The 24,521-nt window shown below is 35.8% G+C and overlaps 1 protein-coding gene across 1 annotated transcript; it reads right to left on the bottom strand.

Moving 5' to 3' along the window:
• On the bottom strand, positions 1-14,034 carry LOC133173318 (heat shock 70 kDa protein 12A-like). Its single transcript, XM_061308308.1, has 6 exons — positions 13,941-14,034; positions 4,685-4,816; positions 3,914-4,210; positions 3,101-3,325; positions 2,731-2,890; positions 1-2,517 (listed from the first exon to the last, which is right to left on the bottom strand). Exons 1-6 carry the CDS (start codon positions 13,989-13,991, stop codon positions 1,466-1,468), a joined length of 1,917 nt encoding a protein of 638 aa, XP_061164292.1. The 5' UTR covers positions 13,992-14,034; the 3' UTR covers positions 1-1,465.
• Between the last annotated feature and the right edge of the window lie 10,487 nt (positions 14,035-24,521).

Here is a 24,521-nt window from a genome sequence, read left to right as displayed (position 1 = left end):
ACCTTTAATGAAGCTACAAAGCAGGCGACACATGCGTTCCTTGAAACACTCTAGTTACCAATATTTATGAACACACAATGGGATAGGTATAATTGAAACGCATAAATCAGTATGCAAAAATAATCATTTTCACAACAAACGTACTGATTAGCCTAAAGTATAAATAATATAAAGTTTTCTCATAGATATACCTATTATCTTCTAATTATTATATAAGCTACAAAACTCGAAAGGTCTGTTGCTCTTTTATTGAAAATATCAACAGTTTTTTTTCTTTCGGTCACCCCATGATTGTGCCATGTGTTCAGTTCATTGTTTATGATTAATTAGGATGTCCCTCTCAGTTCAAAGCATACTTTTCCATTTAGAAACCATCATCTTTGAAGCCTTTGTAAGACTCTTTTAAAAGCGGTGCCAGGCTAGTCGTCAGTGAATAGACGTCACAAGTCATGGAGTGTGCAGGACACGTAATAAGATTGTTTGATGTTTTAAGTCCCTTCCGAGAATTTTTCATCAACTGAGACGTCATCATGATAAAACCGGTGAAGGGATTCCTTAGTCCTTTACTTGGCACTCAAGGCGACTGAGCAGTGAGGGTTCTTAATCGTGCAAACGCCTACCGTGACACGGTCCTCTGTTTTTAAGGTCTAAGGACCAGTGATTTTCACTTCTAGTGCCGGGTGCGTAGCAAAGGAACAGCCACTTCCTATACGTCTTAGGTTTGTTGGGGCCCCGGGAACGAGAATCGAACCCGGCACCTCCCAATCACGAAGCGAGCCCCCTACTACTAGGTTACCGCGACAGGTTAAACGTCTAAATTAGAGTTCATTCTAAAAACTGCTTTAAAAATAATTCTAGCATCTTTAGATATAATAGTAATTAATCAACAATTGTTGTGGTTACAGGGATTCAAGATGTTGAAGGAGTTTTCACCATGCCAAAATCTTTTACTTTTCCAGACTTAAATGTGTTTAACGAATTTGCAATAAATATAGACCAGCGTAGGGCTTCCTAAAAAAAGTTTGAAAGTGTGGAACAGAATTATAGGTTTTACATATCTCGGTTTGCTTTATTTTGCCTATTTAATCTAATTATCGAAGAATATGAACATATATGAACCATAAACAATAAAGTAATTTTCCAGTAAATTATCTTGCTTGGAAATGTTAAGGGTTCTTATAAAGCTTCTTTTTTTTTTTTATAAATCGCAGTTAATTTCAAATCCAGTCAAAGAATCTCTTTGCATTTCAATCGAATCAAAGTCACAAGTGACATACAGTCTTAATGATAAGTATAGAATAACGTGGATATCTGATTTAAAAAAGTTTCAAAATGTTAAATTCAGGTTTCCCTCCTTGAATAGATGCAAGCGATTGTCTTGAGGTTTATCCTTCAATTTTTGATAATTAGAAGCATGAATGTAGTTTTTGATTGGTTTGCTCAAACAAAATCACTACAATTATTTTTATCCCAAAAAATCGAAAAAGGCATGGGTTTGTGATCCAGTTTTTGAATTCCAGGCATAAACCCCCAGTTCGGTTCCGCCATAATATAGACCTACAACAATTTTTTCATCTTCTTTCATATCTGAAGGTAACTCGAGAACCACTGATCCTATTTTTGTGCACCAGCTTTCGGTGACGTACTTTGGACACGGTACAGAGGAGGCGTAGACTTCTAGTAAAGAGTGCGACTGTCCACTGTAGACATTGTAAGGTTTTCCACTCCGAGTACCTGACAGAGACACTTGCTGGCCAACTTGAAGATGGACATCGAACACATCGTCACATATGACTTCTCCATTAACGAATCTCTTTTTGTCTGGATCGTGAACACCCTCTTTAAACGGCACAGACATTGCGATACCGTATGTGTATTTACATACTCTTGCCTCGATAGCTCGGGGTTCGTGTCCAAATAACACTGCTCCTTTAAGAACAGTGGAGGCAGCCTCCTGAGGATGGATGATTTGAAGATTCGGAAAGTGATATACGATAGCGTCCCTGACAACATGGCTATCAGCGTAACCACCCACTAATAAAAGAGCAGTTACGCCCGAGACATTTGTCATTTCAAGTAAGCTTTGAATGTGACATACAATACTGGAAATGGACTTGTCAAATAAGTGAATAAAAGCTTGAGGAGAAATCTGAAGCTTATCTCTCTTAATTTTGACGTCTTGAGTTTGTTGAGTGTTTAACACTTCCTGAATTTCTCTTCCAGCGTGTCTCCTGTACAACTCGACTAAAGAAGCAGATATCTTAATTGACACAGGCATATTCTGTCCTGGTTCAAAAACGCGTTTTTTTACGTCAAATTCTTGAAATAGTTCAATCACATCAGATGTGAATTTATCTTGAAATTCTTTATACACTTCTTGACCAAAAATTCCCACAAGGAGGGAACAGAACTCGTCGTCAACAGTTGTGCCGCCCCAATAACCACCTGTAGGTTGATACAGTTCTTCTAGAGCACCACCTTCGTGAACGCAATGAACCGTGATGTCCACTGTGCCACCTTTGGGATATAACAATAAAAGTTTTAAAATTTACATAATATCAAACTGAATGTATGTTATATTGAAAAGATTTACTTAATTTCGATATGTTCAAACATTGGTAATTTTTGATAGTTTAATAAAGTGCAAGGTTTGGCTTTAAGATTTCTGCAAGTTTGTCTCCTGCTTTCGAAGAGTAATGTGCTAAACCGGAATCAAAGAAAAAAACATACCACCCAGGTCAACAACCATATATTTTGTTTCTGGTTTGAAAATGTCAAATATATGGGTGTTCTCTTGGACATTGCTCTGATAAGTAGGGCTGTACCGGCAAAATAAAGATGCTGCTTCCGGTTCGAGAGCTAAGGTCAAATTTCGACCTTCAATGCCAGCCTAGTAATAAACAATAGTTTGGCTTTGAAACACCGTGTCCAGCTGACCATCCATTGCACAACAAGCAAATTATAATCTCTATGAATTTCAAATACAAACATAATAGAGCTTGGAAGTTAGTCGGAGTATAATAGCTATGAAAATCATTTTTACGTACGGCAATTCCATTTTTAACCCATAGAAATTACAAGTATATATAATGTCTCCTACCTTCTCAGCGGCTTTTCTCATAAAAAATTTGGCTTTGTCATCCCATATAGCAGGAACTGTCACAACCCATTGAATGTCACTGGGAGACAAGGTGAGTTTCGAGTCTATGTCTTTTATTCGGGTTAACAAGTGCTGCTTTAAATATCCAATAACTTTTGCAAAAATATCAACTGCGGCCATTGTCTTCCCAGAGATATCATGAAGTTTCAAGTCTGTTGAAAGTCCCTGAAATATAATAAGCGAGCATTAACAGAATTTTAAAACTCATTTGTTACAGTTATGGAACTTATTTCCGGTATCCGTGATATTCTGATGGATTGGGACGAATTCACACTAACAAACATGTCCAATTCATGAAGATATCAAGTGATATCGAAATAAATGCAAATTGTCAATCTTCAATCACGTGGCACATTGGCAAGTCCCTCCCACTATTACCGAACTGCATCTTGCGCTCATCATCATATAACGTGCGACACCTGAGAGCTATGGATGGAATTTGAAGTAAAAATGAAGGAAGATAGTTTGGCGTTAAATATGTGGAATTTTCCGTAGCGTGCGTTGATGTAGGTTTAGTTTTGCAGGTGGCATTGATTTAAACGTTTAGATGTTCATATACTTCTTCATATTTGATACCTCACTGTATAAGCTCCGCCACTTTGCAGGAATATCAGAATTTATTTTGTATGAAACATCAAAGAAAATCAACCACAACCATACCAAGAAAGAAAAGAAATTGTTTGTTTGATTTTATTTTTTCATTTCATTTCTGTTAATTTCATATTAGATTGTAAATAATACTTAAATACTTACTCCTTGTTGGTAAAGATTCATTTTAAACTTGTTGAAGAAATAGTATGCAGTATGTTGGTTATACTCGGCCAAATCACCGTACATCTTGATGGCCTCGTATCCAAATGCTTTCACCACTCCGTTTTGATCTAACAAGATAGAGGTTGGTGCTTTCAGTGACATTCCATTGTTATGTGGCCAGAGGTTGGTACTGATCCGCAAGCGGTCCGAAAGATAATCGTGACGGAACGAAAATGCATAGCCAGAAAATGTGGTTCCTAAATCTATAGCGGCTACTAAGACTCGTTCTGGATATTCCTGGAAGAAAAAAATTAAACACTAAAATGTAGAATTGGTCAATGAATTATTTCGAGGATCATTTTTGGGGAGACTTTGCTTCATCTGCAAAACATATACATTTCTGAAGTGGTTTAAAGACATAAAAAGTGTAATGTCCGGTATGTTTATGATATACAAAGTCGACCCGCTTGGCGCAGTAGTTTTGCTCTAGAGTTGTGGAGTTTGATTTGATTTGATCCTTTTGTTGCGGGTTCGAATCCCACTGCAGGACTTGAAGGATGTAAACCGAGGTCCCATGTCGCAGTAGTTGCTGGGATGCTGAAGATCCCTCACTGTGCAAATGCCGCGAGTACAGGTCTAAATTTGCAGTCCTCCACCGGCAAGAGATGGTGTCTCAATATGAGTGAAAACTTCTCGAAGGAACTTTAAACACACACACACAAACAAACAATCAATATAACGAGTCTTCGGTTGAATTAGTTGCACTTCTACCTGATTTTGTAACTGGATGGAGAATTGGCCATTATTTCCTTGTTGTTGTCTCTGTATGTTGGTCAGAGGAATCCGAGGAGGTATTGCTGGAGCAGCACATGCTTGGGGCGGACTCAGTGTGGAAAAAGTCACCTGATCAAAAAAAAAAAAAAAAAAAAAAAAAAAAAAAAAAAAAGAAGATAAAAAAACTATTAAGGTTACTATTTAATGTTGAATTCTTTAAAATAGACCGGATATTTTTTAACAAGAGGCCCAAAGGCCTTAAAGGTCATCGAGTATAATACGAAATTGTAAAGGATCCACAAAAGTGTAAAATAAAACAAAAATAAACTGATGGATGGTCCATATATGTTATCCAAAGCAAGAAAAATCAGATGATCAGGGATAAAAAAAAAAAACGGTAGCTCAGTCGGTAAATCGCTCGCCCTGTGATCGAAAGGTCGTGTTCGAATCACGGCTGCGACTGACCTAAGTCGATAAAAAAATAGGTAGTGCTTGTTCCTCCACCAAGCGCTCGGCACTCTGAAGTGAAAGTTGCGGGTCTTTCGGATGAGACCTTAAAACCCAGGCCCCGTGTTATGGTAGGCGTTGGCAAGAAAAAGAACCATGAAATTGATGCTATATGTCAAAATTGGTTAAGCTTCAAGAGAATCTGAAAATGTTCAAAAGTTTACGACCGACGGACAAAAACAGATAGCAATAGGTCGCCCGACTGACTCATGTGACCTAATAATTTATTTGTATTTAATTTTTTTCTCTCTATTTTAATAAATATTTGTGTGTGTATGTTTTTGTTATATGTCCTGATGATTGTTTATCCTCTCTCTAACAAAGTTCTTTCCCACCCTTTATGAGTAATTTCTTTTTGTAAGTAATAATCTATTCATAAAAAAATATGCAGTAAATTGTAATCTGTTTGGTTTAATCACAGGTGAACTCTATATCAAAGATCAATATGCACCGCGACAGATTGCTTTAAGCAATATTGATATGTACGGAAGCGTATTAGGGCCCTAATACGCTTCTGTGGACATGGCTGTCCCTCGCCTGTTTATTACAAACACAATTTACTTAAAAGGCCCACCAGTGTATTTAAATTATTGCAAGAGTTAGCCAAGATTGGCCTTCTTCCTCATGTCAACTGTTCTCAAGAATTTGGCTAATTTAGATTCAGAAAAATTGAATATGATTTAAATCCATGAATGAAGAAGATGTCAGAGTTAACAAATATAATAGCTGTGTCCTCTTCTAATTTGTAGTCTATCTAAGTTACCCGTCTAGTATTCTTTGCCCTTAGCAAAGATTTCATACATTAAGCTTCTCCAGAACTAATGTAGTTTTATCCAAATTTACTACTAAGTATTTGTTTGTAATTAGGATTTAAGTTTGAGCAAAGTACGTTTTAAACAAGTGGCCCATGGGCCACATCGCTCACCTGAGCACATGCTAGGAAAAATCACTAATCAGTTCAGTATTGAAAACTGAAAAGTTTTTATGAGGGGGGGGGGGGGGGGGGGGCTCGACTTTAACACTGCCTAATGTTGCCTCCATATCAATATAAGAAATAATTTTGTGTTCTTGAAAAGAAAATTTTTTCCTAAATAATCCTTTGTAAAAATTTGAACCCCTATTGTGGCCCCTTCCAGCCCCTGGGGTCATGATTTGAACAAATTTGAATCTTCACTACATGAGGATGCTTCCATATCAATATGACTAAACATAGCTTTTCTGTTCTTGAGCAGAATATAGAATATTTTTCATACATATTACTCTATTATTATATAAGACTTTGTGACCCCACCCTACCCCCAGGGGTCATGATTTAAACAAGCTTGAATCTACGGTATGTAAGAATGCTTCCATTTCAAAATGACTACACAAGTCTTTGCTGTTCTTGAGAAGAAGACTTTTGAAGATTTTCCTATATATTGCTATGTAAAACTTTGATCCCTGATTGTGACGCACCCTACCCCCATTGGTCATGATTCGAACAAATCTGAATCAACACTACCTGAGGATGCTTCCTTATCAATATGCCTTGCTGTTTTGGAGAAGATTTTCAAAGTTTTTTTCCTATATATTCCTGTATTACATTTTTTGAAACCCATTGTTGCCCCACCCTACCCCCAGGGGTCATCATACGAATTGAATCCATATTATGTAAAGAAGGTTTCCTATAAGTTTAAAACTTTTTTGCCCCAGTAGTTCTTGAGGAGAAGGGCCCAGTAGTTCTTGAGAAGATTTTTTTAAAAAGCCACCAGATTTTCACTATTTCTGAATTATTTCCCCTTGAAAGAAGGCATGGCCCTTTATTTGAACAAACTTGAATCCCCTGTACCCAAGGATTCTCTGTGGCAAGTTTGGTTGAAATTGGCACGGTGGTTCTGGAGAAGTCGAAAATGTGAAAAGTTTACAGACAAAATATGAACAGAAAAGCTCACTTGAGTTTTCAGCCCAGCTGAGCTAAATAAAGGGTGATAAGTAAGAAATAATTAAATTGAATAGACCGGACCATTTAAAAATCCTGTCAGAAACTACAGTGCCTGGAAAAAATATGAAAGCTTTTTCATAAGGAGTACATTGAAATGTGGGTGTGTTTTCTTAAAAAAAGTATATTTCTTGATGGTTGTTATCCTTTTCCCTAACAGAGTTCTTTCCCACCCTTCATATAATGGGAGGGAAGAGGGTGGGGGCGTACGAGTTATCTCTCTTTGTAGGTAGCAATCTATTCAAAACATGCAGTGAATTGCAATATCTTTGTTTGAATTGCAGGTCAACTACAATTGTAATGATCAATATGCACCGCGACAGATTGCTTAACGCAATATCGATAAGACTGTCGGGTTAGATATGGCAGCCCCCCGCCTGTTTATTACACAAACTATTTGCTTAAAGGGTACTACATCACCAGTCTATGTAAAGTATTACTCGAGTTTGCCAAGGTTGTCTACTTTAGTCAATATTAGATTAAGTACAGTAAATATGTTTTGAATCCATACATGAAGTTACCAGACGTTATAGAGATACTTGTAAAATCTTGGCAAATAATTTTAGGAATTTTGTGATGTTTATAACTAGACAGGACTTTAGAGAATTGAAGAATACGAAGACCCCCCCCCCCCTTTACATTAAAATTTCAGTGTTCAGATACTAAAAGATAAAATATGCATAGCTTTGTTTTCATTTAATTTCTAGTAAGCAAATAATAGTAAAATTGAAAATGCCGGGCCATTAAATTTTTCTTTTAAAAACTGACAAAAAAAAAACATGAAAGTTTTTTTCATTTGGAGAACATTACAATTTGTCTCAAGCTATGATATATATCATATATCATTGTATATATATATTCAAACTTCTTCAACCCCCCCTCCCCCCACACACACTTCCTCAAAGAATGGGGTAACCTGCTGGTTCGGGGTCACAAGGGGTTTCAAAATTTTCAGATCATATGTATTTTCAAATGCTAATACGAAATTCACAAGGTTAGGTATTCCCAGAAGGCCCTACCATGAAGTCAAGCATGCGTATTCCAGAAAAAAAAGACCAACGTAGTTGCTCGAGAGCGCTAGCAATAAATTCCGTCACGTGACGTGTAAGCTAGCATTTTATATACTAACTAGGACATTGTGTTTGTAAACGTGAATTGTTAGGCATTGAATTTTAAAAACAAGGAGTCTGTGAGCCAATGCTCACTAGTAATACCCCTGCTTTGATGTGAATGTACACAAGTTCAGTTATGGAGAGACACAAGGATGAACAAGTTGACATCACATTCGTACAAAAATGAATCCCACCATGTTGCAGACCTAAACAAAGAATGTGCTAAAATTTCAAGCATCTGCAGTCAGTAGTTGCTGAGAAAATTGCGACCAAAATTTGTTATGTATGGTACGGACAGACGCACGGATAAACAGGAAGTTGACATCGGATTCGTACAAAAATTAATCCCACGATATGGCATGCCTAAACAAAGAATGAGCTAAAATTTCAAGCATCTGCATCAGTAGTTGCCGAGAAAACTGCGACTAAAATTTGTTATGTATGGTACGGACAGACGCACAGATAAACAGGAAGTTGACATTGGATTCGTACAGAAATGAATCCCACCATATGGCATCCCTCAACAGAGTGTGTGCTAAAAGCATATGAGTAGTTGTTCAGAAAACTGTGACGAAAAATTTGTTATGGACAGATAGACACACAGCTAGACAGACAAACACACAAGGGTAAAACAGTATACCCCCTCTCCTTCAGAGCGATGTTAATAGTGTACATGTACTTATGCCATACAGAATAGAGAGGAAGATAGGGAATAGTGATCACGTTTTTATACTTCTCATTATTATTATTTATGTTAGTCTAATTTAAGACCCATTTTTACAATGTTAGATCCACCTTTTATGCATATGTTTATCAACTTAATGTTCAATTAAGGGCAAATTCTTCTTATATGGAAAGCTGTAAGGAAAAAAAAAAAGCATAGAATCAATTTAAATATTCAAATTCGGTTCCAAATTGACAAGATTTGTCTAGTAAATAAGCAATAGTGAAATTCTGTTTTGACATAAAAGCAACAGAGGCAACCGAAAGAGACCCAAAGCACGGCGTTAAGTGCAGTCATCCTTCATGGGCATAATATTTGAAACCCGTAAATTGAAAAACTATATGGCTATTCATAAAGAAATGTATAGGCCAGCAAGCTCATGCAGTAAGAATTGAAGTTTGATTAAACCGCCCCTCTCAAGGCAAGTATTGATCCACAATAAAGAACCAGTTTAGGTTAAGGAATTATATATGATAAACTTAAGGTGACTCATAAAATTTTCCTTTTCACATTTTGAAATCAAATCAAATTGAAATAAATGGAGATAACGAATAGTATTGAAGCTCAAAAGTCCATTAAACAGTACAAAATAGGTGCAGAGCAAACACGGACCTCCAAAACATCAGAGGTGGGATCAGGTGTCATGGAGGAATGAGCATCCCCTGCCGACAGGTCACACATGCCCTGTGCTCCTTGTCATGATCGGGAAATAACGGAAAAATCCGTCGACAATTCAGTGTGTAAATAATGACCTAACAATTAGTATGAAAAATGTCAGTCAGCAGTTGACTCAATGATAAATTGTATTTGCCGACAAGGTCATTGTATCGACCATAGAACTTACGAAATGATGACTTTAAACGTTCGTGCGACTTTAAAGGTGCATAGACACAGATTTAAAGTTTATATTTTCTCAAGTTTTCTGTATAATTTCACAACTGATATGTTGCTATAGCATTTCACACGAAAATAAAATTAAAAACTTATTTAATCTGGAAATTATTGAAACTACGAATTTCGGGAGGCGTTTGATTAACACATCCTTGCACTTTCACAATTTTTAACTTTATCCTAATACTTAAGAAAAGTAGCAGTTTTGTTGTGTATAAATGAATAATATTACATCTATAATCCAGAAAATTCAGAGTAAAAATGTACGAAATCAAAACCCACTCACTTAAGTATTGTCAGCCCGTGCTCAGTGTTTTGTAGATGTGTACAGAGTTTAACAAATTGAATACACCCGTGAAACGTAAACTGTTTTTGTAAACAGGGCACGAGCTCTGTTGTTGTTAATGTTTACGTTTCACGGGATGTGTTCAATTGGTAAACTCTGCACACACCACTGAGCACGGACTGACAATACTGGTGAGAGGATTTCGCTTTCTACATTTCTACTCTGAAATTTCTGCATTATAATTTAATATTTTTCATTAATAAACACCAAAATTGCTACTTTTCTAAAGTAATAAGGATAAAGTTAAAATTTTTGAAAGTGCAAGGATGTGTCTATCAAACGCGTCCAGAAATTCAAAATTTCAATAACTTCCAGATAAAATAAGATTTTTATCAAATATTCATATAATATACTATAGCAACATAAAAGTCATGAAATTATACAGAAAACTTGAGTAAATATTAACTTCAAATCTGTGTCTAAGCACCTTTAAGATCTTTGACTTCTTGACGTCTGATACTATTAGCAAAATAAAATTTCTTGTTCTATGTTCGTTCATTTAAATTAATTCAAATAATGACCATATGTCAGTAAATTTTCCTTTCCTGAATTGTGAAAAAAAGTTTGATTGGTTATTTATCCATAAGTGATATGATAATAATGGCATGCTATAAAACCTGACCACTAGCCTGGACTCTATTAATGGGCTATTATTTGGTTTCAAACTAATTTTTGCTCTGACCTCAAAGTTGGTATTGTCTCAAATTTGGTCTCTAAAAAAATTATGACTTCGGCTAATTTTTTTTTTGTTTCAGAGTTGTGATTGATTTCAGATTTTTTTTGTTTAGGTTTTTCAATGCAATATCAAATCTATAGCAGCTAAATGATATGTCTTACATGTTGTAATTTTTATACATTAAAGAACTATATATGGTTTGGGCCATTTTAGGCCCCCATTCAGAAAATTTTTATATTTACTGTGATAAGGCAAGTGTGTTGCTTAAAAGATATATTTTAATTTGTTCAGGCGTTTCGTTGCCATCGTCAAAAAAACACATACCTTTAGACCTAAAAATCTGGCATCTATCGTCATTTAACCAATCTTTAATTTTGATACCAACTATAATGTCTTCAGTAAATGTCTATATTTATACTTTGGGATACTAGTATGTCACAGTGACTGTTTTACCAAGGAAATATATTTTAAATTGATCAGGCATTCCGTTTCCATGGTAACCATCTTCAAAAATGTATTTATTCATACCTTAAAACTTTAATTTTGGTAGCATCTATAATATCTTTAGTGGATGTCTATATTTATACTCTGGGATATGCTAAGGTGACTGTATTACCAAGAAAATAGATGTATATTTTAGATTGAAATGCCATTCCGTTGCCTTGGACACCATCTTTAAATACGTATACCTTCAGACCTGTAAATCTAGCTTCTATTGTCATTTAAAAAAACTTTGTGATTGCATCTATAATTTCTTCAGTAAATGTCTATATTTATACTTTGGGATATGTTAACGTAAGTGTACTGCTGAGAAAACATATTTTAAATTGATGAGACATTCCATTGCCATGGAAACTATCTTTAAAAAACGATACCTTCAGACCTGAAAATCTAGCTATTATTGTCATTTAACCAAACTTTTGCTGTAATAAAAACAATCGTTAATTTTGATACAGTCTCTATTCTCTCCGTTCCGATTTTTTGTTAAACTTTACATTTTTTTAGTAAAATGAAAATCATATTTAAATATTTTAACGAAAACTATTTTTGATGGGGGGAGGGGGGTCATTACACGTCTGACCATTAGTCTGTCCGTCAAAGCAGACAATAACTTTGTAACTGAGAAACATTAGAAGCTTATATTCTACATGTACATACAATACAATGTAGGATTTATGACCTGAATTAAGCTCTAACTTTGATTCAAGGTCAAATTCAATGTCACTTGCAAAAACATTGACTAATTTGAGTTGAATTCATAACTTTATAATAAAATAAAAATGGATGGATTCCCATGCCGCAATAAAGTTGAAGGTGGCTCATGAACATAACCCATGGTCATCTAAAAATTCAAGTCACTGGCAGAAAAAAAAAATGAGAAATGCAATTTATTGGTTTATATATGTTATCATTTAAAAGAGGAATTCAATTTGGAAACAATGACCAAATTTTCTTGAAGAATCTGTAAGTTGATTAGCCTTGGCATCCAGAACATTTTGTAACATTCGAGTTACAAAGTCGAGCATGATAAAAATATAAGATTCTGTAGATGGGTTGGGTAGGGTAAGAATCGAATGGTTTGTGTAATACGAGCAACAGGTGCCTCTGTTTACCTTTCTAAAATCTGTCCCTGTTAATGTAGATCCCCAGCCTTTCTTCTTAAGGTTTACTTTGTCGCTTTCCATGCTTCAAGTTAAGTGTTTATAGCACGATACCTGCTATTAATCACTTGTTCCTAAGGTGATCCATCTTCCCAGAAACTTTTACAGTGTCTGCATTCTCCATTTTAAGATGATATTGTATTTTCAACAAAAAAAAATCAATAACCGATGCACAGTTATGCATCTTTGCCAAATTATATTGAAATAAGACCAAAACTGTAGGAAGAGTAACATTTTGAAAAATTGTTTACAGATAGACAAACGATGGACACCTTAATGTTGCATTAGCTCTCCTGGTCTCTGGCCAGTAGAGCTTATAGTAGAGATAGTTTTAGTTTCTACTGAAAAAAAAAATAGGCTCCCATAACATGGGAACTTGTCTTTTTCCTACAAGGATTGAAAACAACTTGCAAAAGGTTTGGAAATGCAACAGACTACCAAAAAAAAAAAAAAAACAAAACAAAACAAGACCATATGCCCTGTTTTTAATAAGTGCAGCTCTGATATTAAAATATTATAACGACAGATTTATTTAAATGTGTTAGATTTATTTGAATGTGCAACACTTTAATAGCCTCTGAAATTGATAAACTCACATTCCATATGTATCTGTTTTAATTAAATTTACAAAAAAACTTTATAAAAAAAACCCGGTTAGGTTCATCAGAAACATTTAAAGATTGCAGTACACGTGCTATGAAAATACATAATTGATACTTTGCTTTGGAAGGGAAAAAATAAATGATTTGGAAAGAAATTAGTGTAACAATCAGCTGATCATAAGATACATGTAATAAATAAAATCAATGACATATTTTATTGTGTATATTTACAAAACACCAGAAATATTATCATTTAACTCATATAACACTGATAAACTTAAACCAATAAAAAAATCAATGAAATTAATCACCATTCGGGAAAGTTTTATTTTAGTTGAAGCAAATAATTTTTCTAGAGGTCAAATTTGAGACCTGGCCAAAAAACTAGTTTGGGGTCAAATAAGAGGCCAAGATAGAGTCTAGGTCAGACCAGTGGGGCGAGACCAGTTTTAATACTATGCCGTTTTTAATATAATTCATTATAGACATTTTTTTCTTTCGACAGCAATATTTAAGAAAGAAAAGAATTTTTTTATCCAAAAGATTACTTACATCTTACCGTTTCTCTAGGTAAATGTCGATCGTTCAGTTTCCCAAGGCACTGTCCCATTATCTCTGGCTTCCAAATTTATCGACTTTCCAGACCAGTTTTAATACTATGCCGTTTTTAATATAATCATTATAGATATTTTTTTTTCTCGACAGAAATATTTAAGAAAGAAAATTTTTTTATCCAAAAGATTATACACATCTTACCGTTTCCCTAGGTAAATGTCGATCGTCCAGTTTCCCAAGGCACTGTCCCATTATTTCTGCCTTCAAAATTTATCGACTTTTCAGTATATGGCAAAATATTTACAGAAACGCCATGCACAGAAACCCACAAGTATTGGTGATAAAATCGCAAAATTGATAAAATGTCGCAATGTTATGTTGGAAATACTGCAGCAGGTGCATAAACTGCACGTATAATGACACAGGTAATCGGACACTGTGAAGAAGGTATTTTGTCCTTCGTAGTACTTATTACTTTAGTCTTCACAGAATCTAAATGAAAAGTAGAGGTTTAAATCTATGGAATGCGGTCTTATCAGTGACGTTATTTCATTTCTGTACAGTGTTGACTGCATAACTTTGAGAGTTATAACTACTTTGAAAGACTAATTTTTGCAAAGATTTGTTATCAAAGACGTCTACTCTGAGCTAAAATAAACAAACGAGGTCATTGGAAATAATACTGTGCATTTTCCCATAATTCGTCTGCAGAAGTCATGATAATATGTAACACTGTAACCATTCCTCTCGTTAATGTCTTATATATTAAATTTAATTATAGTTAGATTTATTTTCATTTTTCCTGAAAGTGTTTAACATTTATTAAGTTAATTCTGCAAAGTAAACTAAGACACACTGATACAATCACGCAATGTTTCTGGTCTGTTAACAAAATCGACTGTACCTCGTTGGATAAGGTAACATAGCACAATTGAAGCATGCAGAATTTAATATCCCGAACACAATACGTCCTCTTTATTAGAATGAGATTAAGCTGTGTGTACAAGAAGTTAGGGGGCCTGGCCTTTTTATCACTAGGGTGGGACCCTTGCAAAGTATGATAGGACGGCCGAGTACTTTTTTGACATTCATGAAGGTGGGACAACCATTTCGTCCATTCAGTTTAGTGAAGACATGAGCGTAACGTCGAACTAATTGCTTGTTTGTTTGTTGTTTAACGTTTCTCGAGAATTTTTCATTTAAACTGAGACGCCACCACTTGCCGTTGGAGGACTGCAAATTTTGACCTTTACTCGGCACTCAGGGCCATTCAGCAGTGAGAGATCTTTTTCGTCCCAGCACCTACTGCGACACTGGACATCGGTTTATACGGTCTCATCCGAAGGACCGGTCTCCACGTCCCGCAGTGGATTCGAACCTGCGACGTAATGATCTACTCCTTACACCGCGACTCCAGAGCAAACGCTCTAACCACTATGTCACGCGGGCGACTCTAACTAATTACAAGGCAAATGATATTGACGTAAGATAAATATAACGTACAAAATTTGCTGCAAAAGAAAAATATAATTTCGGCATGAATTAATTAGCTATGGGAATTACAATGGAAAGGGGGTATAACTCTGTTTTGTTTGTTTGTTTGTATGTTGTTTAACGTCCCTCTCGAGAATTTTTCACTCATATTTGCTAAAGTAATTGTTTTTTTTTCATGAAGGCGTAATCTAATTTTATTATTATTATTATTATTTTTTTTGATACAGTTTAATAGATCAATATTTCATATAAATAATATAAATTTGAAATTGATAGTTTTCAAAATAATCTCATACTATTGTGTTTATTTTGAAATATTAGAATTTTTTAATTGATAGTGAATGCATAGTTTAAAATGAATAAAAATAAATAAATTTCCCTTACATTAAGATTTAGTATGCATCGATCATTTCATGTAGTACATAAATACTAAATATAATAATAAAATCTACTTAAAGATGTTTTATAACGCCACAAATGCCCTCGCAGGCAGCCAAAATTTCACATTCAAATTTTAAAGTGTACCTTTGTAGCCGAGATAATGATTAGGAATTGTGAATTTTTAAAATATTTTCCAAGTTCAAGAGGGATAACTCTGTCAAAAATAATGGAACCACAATTAAATCCTAACTTGACCTGTATTTTCTGGTAAAATACCTGCAAATGCAATTACAACATTATACCATCCCTACAAAAGTAAGAGAACGGAAACTGATATTTCTTATTTTTTCTAAATTGAAGAGGGCCGGGTAACTCTTCATAAAGCATCGAGCCACGACCAAATTCAATCTTGACCTGTAATTTCTGGTAAAATACCCGCATATGTAATTTCAACCTTATACATACATCCCTACAAAAGTCAGAGAGCGGAAACTTAAAATTTCTTACTATAAATCAGTCGAATAGTGTGCAAGGACCAACTCTAAATCTCTCAAGTGCGTGCGAGGCTAAACCTTCGCAATCGAATAGTGTGGGAGGACTCGCCCTAAATCTCTCGGCTGGGTGCGAAGCTATCCCATAATCAGTCCAATAGACTTACCCTTATCAGTCGAGTGATGTGCGAAAACAAACCCTAATATCTCAAGTGCGCGCAAGCAATAAGCAAAGTCAATTAATACTGAAACGCAAAAGAAACACAACATCCTATTTTAGAGGGGAAAATCATATAAAGGATATAATTTTGTATCTAAAAAGTACGGATATCTTCAACATTGTAAGTATCGATAATTTAACGGTTGAACGATTTTCACGCCATAACCGAAAGTTAAGTTTGAGCTCGCTGTACAGAAATTAAAAATTGCATGTTTCACAAAACATTTGACAAAAATATGGGGTTTTAAGGGTTTGTATCTGTTTAACATAAGTAATGCAGCAATATTTCGCAAAATAAATTCTCCTTTCGTTTCCGGAAGAGATGCCAAGGCTTCCTGAAAATGATTTAAGTACGCATTTCAAGTGCTCTAGCTGGAAAATCTGAAAATAAAGGTGATGGAGAATTGCAGATGCAAAAATGCACGACAACACGCCTCAACAGGCTCATATCATTAGCATGAATGATAGTCCGTGGACCGGAAGTTCAAGTGTTACTACACTGAGCTAGGTTAGAGAAAATTCGACTTCATCATCTGAAAAACGGACATTTAAAAATGGCAAAGAATTTTTTTTTTTCGCTCAGAACCCGAGATTGATGAATTTATTGCATCGTGGAAATCAAGCTGCAATTGTTGTGCATGGCAGTCTTCCACGCTATAATTGAATGGCTGAGAAGGGGGTGTTTTAACAGTCATGTGTAAAGTTACTTTCTAAAGTAAAAGGTAATCATTTAACATTGTTATCAAATCTTTGATGCTTTTAAATCGAGTTCAACTTAACTGTAATCAGTTTTGAAAATCATTAGTTAAAAGGTTCAAATATTTGTAGATTACTGCTCGTTGCGTTTCTTTGGCGTTTCAGTATATACATGTATACGAAGACTGATAAATCATTGGCTTTTGAATTTTGAACGGCGTCCAGAATTGACGTCAGATCATTGTTACCTCATAAACGTTGATTATATAGATAAATAAATGGAAAGATAACTCATTCAATAAAAAGTCTGAATGGTCTGCATAAAATACTTAAACTAAAGAAAAACACGCAAAACCTCGGTAAGGCCTGTTATTCTATCTTCAGAAGCTTTAGAAAATAAAATTTGGAAACTTAACTGCAATTTTTTTTTTAAAACTCTCTCTCTCTCTCTCTATAGTTATGCGGCATTCTATGCAAGGAAAATTTGGAAAAAAGTAAAGCAAATGTCCGCAGTGGTTTTCAGTCACCAGCTTCATTCTGTCTTTGAAGTTCCTGACATTTCTGCAAGACTCAAAGGATATACGTCTTTTTCTTTTTTCATAGCCATTTTCAGAGCTTCAGTATCTTATAAGGTTGGTGGTGAGTATACACGATTTTTTAAATAACCCCATAAAAATAATCTAAAGGGTTAAGATCGGGTGAATGTGGTGGCCACTCAATGTATGAACGTAGGGAAACGAACTCCTCTCCAAACCTGTGAGACAGCCATTTATGCACAGTATCTGCGGTGTGAGTGCCCAAGCTGTTACCATTTGGCTTTCTGGTGGTCTTTCTTCGTAGAAGTAGGGCTTTGACATTCCCCCAAAACGCATTATTTGCACGTTGACATGTTCATCAAAAGTAAAATGTACTTCATCTGAGAACTATATGACCTCTGTTCAACCATTGTTTTTCAACACTCACTGTGCAAATGTCGATATCTTTCAGATGTAGCATTATCAAAATTTCATGTGCTAATTGAAATCGTATTTAAAAATTCTACACACCGTACACACCGATGAGGAACAAATGTTAGAAGCAAGTTCTCTTAAATACTCAACTATTTCTATGGTGTTTCCTGGATGATTTTTTTTTTTTTTTTAACTTTTTCGATATTTTCATCTGACCGTCCAGTCCTTGGCCTTAGAGGCGTGTCTTTTTCTTTTGTCACCAACAGTCCAAGTCTGGTCAAATATTGACATAATCCGGAAAATCTGTCTTCTGGAAAGATGCTTCTCATCTGGGTACTTCTTTTTCTAAATCTTATTGACAAATATTGCTGATTTTTCCATTTGCGTGATATAGTTTTACAATTTCAATGTAGAGATCTCTTTTATTATTCATTTTAAAATACGACTACCTTACTTTTCATATTGTCATCAAAAGCTTTAAATAAATACTTATAATGTCATTAATAATACATTCATTTTCTAAAATATAGTCCAAATTCAAATAGTTCTAAAACCTCAAATAAATACTGACCGTCACGGTAGCTCAGTCGGTAAAGCGCTCGCTCCGTGATCGGAAGGTCGTGTGTTCGAATCACGGCCGCAACTGACTTAAGTCGATGAAAAATAGGTAGCAACTGTTCCTTCGCCAAGCCCTCGGCATTTTAAAGTGAAAGTCGCGGGTCCTTCGGATGAGACCTTAAAAACCGAGGCCTCGTGTCACGGTGGGCGTTGGCAGGATAAAGAACCCTCACTGCTCCATGGCCCTGAGTGCCGAGTAAAGGTCCAAATATGTAGCAATTTGCATTTCCGATTGTATTTGTTTTGGGGATTATTTAGTGGTAAATGCAGATTGACAATTTCCTTTCTCCATCACTAGATGTGATCAAAAGGCTAATGTCAACTTTAATTCACTTTTTTGTAAATATGCACCTTTATCTTTCTTTCACATTTCTATTTCCCTTTTCTTCCCCTTTCTTTACTTTGGGCACTTTTTCGATTCCTCTTAGTCGCCCGCGTGGCGCAGTGGTTAGAGCGTCTGCTCTAGAGTCGCGAAGTAAGGAGTTGATCCTTAAGTCGCGGGTTCGAATCCCACTGTGGGACGTGGAGACCGGTCCTTCGGATGAGACCGTATAAACCAAGGCCCCGTGTCGCAGTAGGTGCTGGCACGAAAAAGACTCCTCACTGCCAATGGCCGTAAGTGCCGAGTATAGGACAAAATTTGCAGCTCTCCACCGGCAAGTGGTGGCGTCTCCATATGAGTGAAAAATTCTCGAGAGGGACGTTAAACAACATACAATCAATCAATCAATCGATTCCTCTTGATGTTTTTATATGAATACGGTTAAAGAAAATCATATAAATATACTCACAGTGACTTGTCAGGGTCTTGGAGATAAAAATAAAAGATTAGATGTTTTTAAAATGTTAAAAAGAAGAACTATAATGTTTACTTTTTGCAAGACACAATTAAAAATGACGAACAAGAGGCCCAAGGGCCTTAACGGTCACCTGAGTATAATACAACAATTTAGAGGATCCATAGAGTATAAAATGAACTGAAAGGTGAAGCTTTGTTGCCCAAAAGCAAGAAAAATAGAGTGATCAGGATCAAAAAAATAATTAGTCTAGCATTCATTCACAGTTCATAAATTAGGTTCTAATCTGTTACTCATTAAACACTTTCACCATACAGTAAATTAACAAAATATCACTGCTTCTGTATCATCTTAATTCCTTGTTGAAATCTCTTACATTGGCCTCTCTTGATCTTTGATGAACATTTAATAAGACAAGTTATTTCTGTCTCATTTTTATTTATCTATTACTTACAAGTCTACCTGATCATTAAAACTATGAAAGTAATTTTTGTATTATACAATAAAAATTCTTGCATAATTCTCTTATTCTATTAACCTTTCAAGTACATTATTTACAGTGATTAATTATCAAAAGTAAATGGCAAAGGGGAATAACTCCTCTCAGTAGATTACAAATTAATAGTGCCCTAGCTTAGTCTCGTTCAACCAGACACTCGGCTGTCTCCGTAAATCTCCGACCAGCCAGAGAGTCTGGTAAAGATACGTGATAGCGTTTGTAACGCCAAAACGAGGCTTACCGAAATTCTGGTAAAGTTTTTGATTGGCTGAAAAGAACACACCTCCACAATTTGAAATAAATACATGATAAATCGGCAGAAAAACAACTTAAAGATTTAAAAGTTACATGTCTAGAAGTTAAAATAATTAGAGTGGAATTGTTTACGGTATTGCTCACCGGTTATAGGTAAGTGTGTTTTATAATGTCTTGCAAAAATTCTTTTACGAAGTAAAAGTGAAAGTAGTGTAGCCTACCTGCGTAATACATATTTCTTCGATTGATATTGTTATTACTCGTTTGATATCCCAAATTAAAGATCAGTTTATTAATATAAAGTCATAATCCAACAGAACAAACATATATAACATTCGTTTTCAAAAGGGGTCATCAAAATGAAAACAAGATAGCGCCCTCTGACGGTTACAAACGCTTACGTGATTCTTTACCAGACTCTCTGGTTGGTCGGAGATTTACGGAGACAGCCGAGTGTCTGGTTGAACGAGACTATGCCCTAGCTAGGACCAGAACACTTGACTAAATGGTCCAGATGTTCAAATATCTGGTAAAAATACCCTTCCTTATTAAAACTTTTACTCTTTTTGCCTCTGATATGCCCAGGTGCAGAGAAGATTTTTAAAGAAATAATGCATTTTTACTACAGATTCACTATATTATCAATAGAACCCCCCCCCCCTCCATCGAGAAACATCAGAGCCTCTCACCCTGGGACCAGAAGTGTGCACATCATAAGTAATCACTTTGTTTATCTGCTAAACACTGAGGAGCAGACAAGATTATTTAATAGAAATAATGCATTTTCACTATATTATCAAGAGCCCCACCCTTGCACCAGCACATCTGACCCAGAGGTCATGCAATTCACTACTCTGGAAGAAGCACTCTTGCTCATCATAACTATACACTAGCTTCTTTGCTTTTTAACCAGAAGCAGAAAAGAATGTTTTCAGAAAAAATTTGCTTTTTACTATATAATCAATAGAGCCCCCCCCCTTTTTTTTCACCAGAACCCTTGACCCTGGGGCCATGAAATTCACAAGTTTGGAAGAGGCATCCTTGCATATCATAACAATGTACTTAGTTTGTTTAAATAATACCCAGGGGCAGAGAAGAAGAGTTTTAAAGAAATAATTCACCTTCAGTATAGGATCTATATGGCCCCACCCTAGCACCAGAACCCCTGTCCCTGGGGCCATGAATTTCACAATTTTGGAAGAGGCATCCTTGCTTATCATAACAATGTACTTAATTTGTTTAAATAATACCAAGGAGCAGAGAAGAAGATTTTTAAAGCATTAATGCATTTTCACTATATAATAAATAGAGCCCCACCCTAACACCAGAACCCCTGATCCAGGGGCCATGAAATTCACAATTTTGGAAGAGGCATCCTTGCTTATCATAATTATGTATTCAATTTGTTTCAATAATACCAAGGAGTAGAGAAGAAGATTTTCAAAGAAATAACGCACTTTCACTATATGATCTGTATAGCACCAGAACCCCTGACCCTGGGGCTATGAATTTCACAATTTTGGTAGAGTCACTCTTGCTTATCATAACTATGTAATTAATTTGTTTAAATAACACACAGGAGTAGAGAAGAAAATTTTCGAATAAATAATGCACTTTCACTATATGATCTGTATAGCCTCGCCCTAGCACCAGAACCCCTGACCCTGGGGCCATGAATTTCACAATTTTGGTAGAGTCACTCTTGCTTATCATAACTATGTATTCAATTTGTTTCAATAGTACCCAGGAGTAGAGAAGAAGATTTTCAAAGAAATAATGCACTTTCACTATATGATCTATATAGCCCCGCCCTAGCACCAGAACCCCTGACCCTGGGGCCATGAATTTCACAATTTTGGTAGAGTCACCCTTGCTTATCATAACTATGTATTCAATTTGTTTCAATAATACCCAGGAGTAGAGAAGAAGATTTTCAAAGAAATAATGCACTTTCACTATATGATCTGTATTGTTCCGGATTTGCGATGGCGCGGATATGGATGATTGTGGCCGTTAAAGGACCAAAGAATGTAAATCTTTAGATCATGAAATACCACGCTTCTTCCATTTTATCCGGAAACTTTATTATTAACATAAAAGAGAAAACCTATCCGGTCAAACATTCAATATCCGGAAATCTGGTCTGATAGAAAGAGACTGTCGTACAGTACATCCCCGCCGAACAGACAAAAAATATGTGGAAAATATTTTTGTGCAAAGTTGTAGCATCAGACCAGAAATCCTTACAATTTGAAATACAATTGATTCAGAAATGAAAATGCATGAAACGACAAATGACTAAATAGCATATGCAAGGCAGTAATAAATGAAACATTGCCAGGTTACAAAAGAAATTGCATCATGGTATATAAACTAGTATTCCAAGGTGTAGTCAACCCAAATGTTTGTTGTTAATCCATTAATATGCAAACAGAGTCAAATACAATGTAAAAAGGGTCACTATCATACCACATTCATTGGGATCCCATCATACACACACACACAAACACACTAACATTACATTTGATTCAGAATACACATTGTGAATAAACTGTCTGCTAGCATAACACTGCACAAATATGGCTATTGTATAGAGCCCTGTGATCAACTATAACACTTTGTTGCAGAAATGACTAGATTAGGAAAATGACTAGAAAACACATGATTGGATTGTACTGTAACCTATAACAATGGAAAACAAAATGCATAACAGTGATTGTATAGTAATGCATAACAGCTATACAGTGATGTATGTAAGTGATATGTAAAATACAATACTACATGAGGGTACTGTAAGTACAATTGCAAGGGATATGCAAGAAAAAACACTGAAAAAAATATGTTTGATCAGTATTTCTGATGTCAATTAAAAAACTTGGTAAAAAAGAAATATTAACAGGTCATATTTGCATAAAACAGTATGGTATACAATATTACAGTGTCTTATACCCCAAAGGTCAGATACTAACTCATTATGACAGAACTGGGGGTGGGAATTTAGCAATACGGGTTAGAGCTTTTGCGTCAAGGTCTTTACGCGAAACCCAAAATGATTTGTGTGAAGGTTCACCACACAAAGTAACCTTGTACTGTATGTCATTGTCAACTTGTTTTTGACCCACAATTCGTTTTATCTTGTAACGACTAGACCAATCTGACGAAGAAACGATATCCTCAGATACACAGGTAGAGTTTCTGTACGCACTGGTTTCCGAATGGTACGCTTGGGTCGGAGAGAAACAGGCTGAGGCATGATAGGTTCTGTAGATGATGATGTACTCTGAACATCTTGACTTTGTGAACCCATTTGCTGATGGTGCATCTCCATATCCACTGGAGTACTCTCAGTTTGTCTCTGGGTTTGACCATTGTCCATAAAATAAGGAGAGGGTGCCGGTTCACGAATGAATACCATTTTGAGTCGATCAATGTGAACTGCATCCTTAAGACACATATTGGTATTGGGGTCCTTGATAATGACCATGTGTGGACTAGATAAACGGTGTACAACGTAAGGTCCCTCAAATTTGTGTTGTAACTTTTGCCCATGGCCAGTAGGTTCAGTGGAGAGAAATACATAATCTCCACTTTGTAGGTTCAACTCCTGAATTGTATCGAGACACCATTTTGAGTTGAGATTGTCTGACATTTTCATGTACTTGGGCTCGGACTGTCTGACTTTGCTTAGAACACAATTTCACATATTGCTGAACATCAGGTGAAATGGAATTCAGGTCTGGATCCAATACACCAGATAGTGGAAATTGGGGTCGGTGTGAAAACACAATTTCGAATGGTGAGTACTGTGTAGTTGAATGAACAGCATTGTTCATAGAAAACACAATCATAGGCAGGAATGATTCCCAGTTAGAGAATTGATCATGTACATATGGTGTAAGTTTTTCAGCTAAAGTTCTATGAGTTCGCTCACAAGCGCCTAAGCAATGATGGACATAGCTAGGGGTAAACTGCTGAGGTACATTATGTTGAGAACACACCAAACGAGTTACTTCTGCAATAAATTCACTGCCATTGTCACTGATTAAAGTTTGACACACACCAAATAAGCTGAATAGGTGAATAAGGGCTGTGGAAACAGTCACTGCGCCCTTGGCTGCTATTGGTTCAGCATAAATATATTTACTGAAAAGGTCGACTGCAGTAAATATGTATTTCGATCCTTGACGTGAAAGAGGGAGCGGACCATACAAGTCGATTTCCCACACTTGGAAAGGAGCGGAGGGTGTTCGGAAAGCAGTTATTCCTGACTTGGTAGGTATTTTTGTTTGTTTCCGCTTTTGACATTCCAAGCATGATCGAATATAATCTGTAACTCTCTGTCCCATTTTCTTGAAAAAGTAGTGTTCCCGCACTCTGTCTA

This window comes from Saccostrea echinata, unplaced genomic scaffold, assembly GCF_033153115.1.
Source record: "Saccostrea echinata isolate AGI-Se365-2 ecotype Australia unplaced genomic scaffold, CSIRO_AGI_Sech_v1 ptg000056l, whole genome shotgun sequence".
Classification (NCBI taxonomy): domain Eukaryota; kingdom Metazoa; phylum Mollusca; class Bivalvia; order Ostreida; family Ostreidae; genus Saccostrea; species Saccostrea echinata.
Note: the sequence above shows the minus strand (reverse complement) of the source record. Positions and strands in the feature narration are given on the sequence as shown.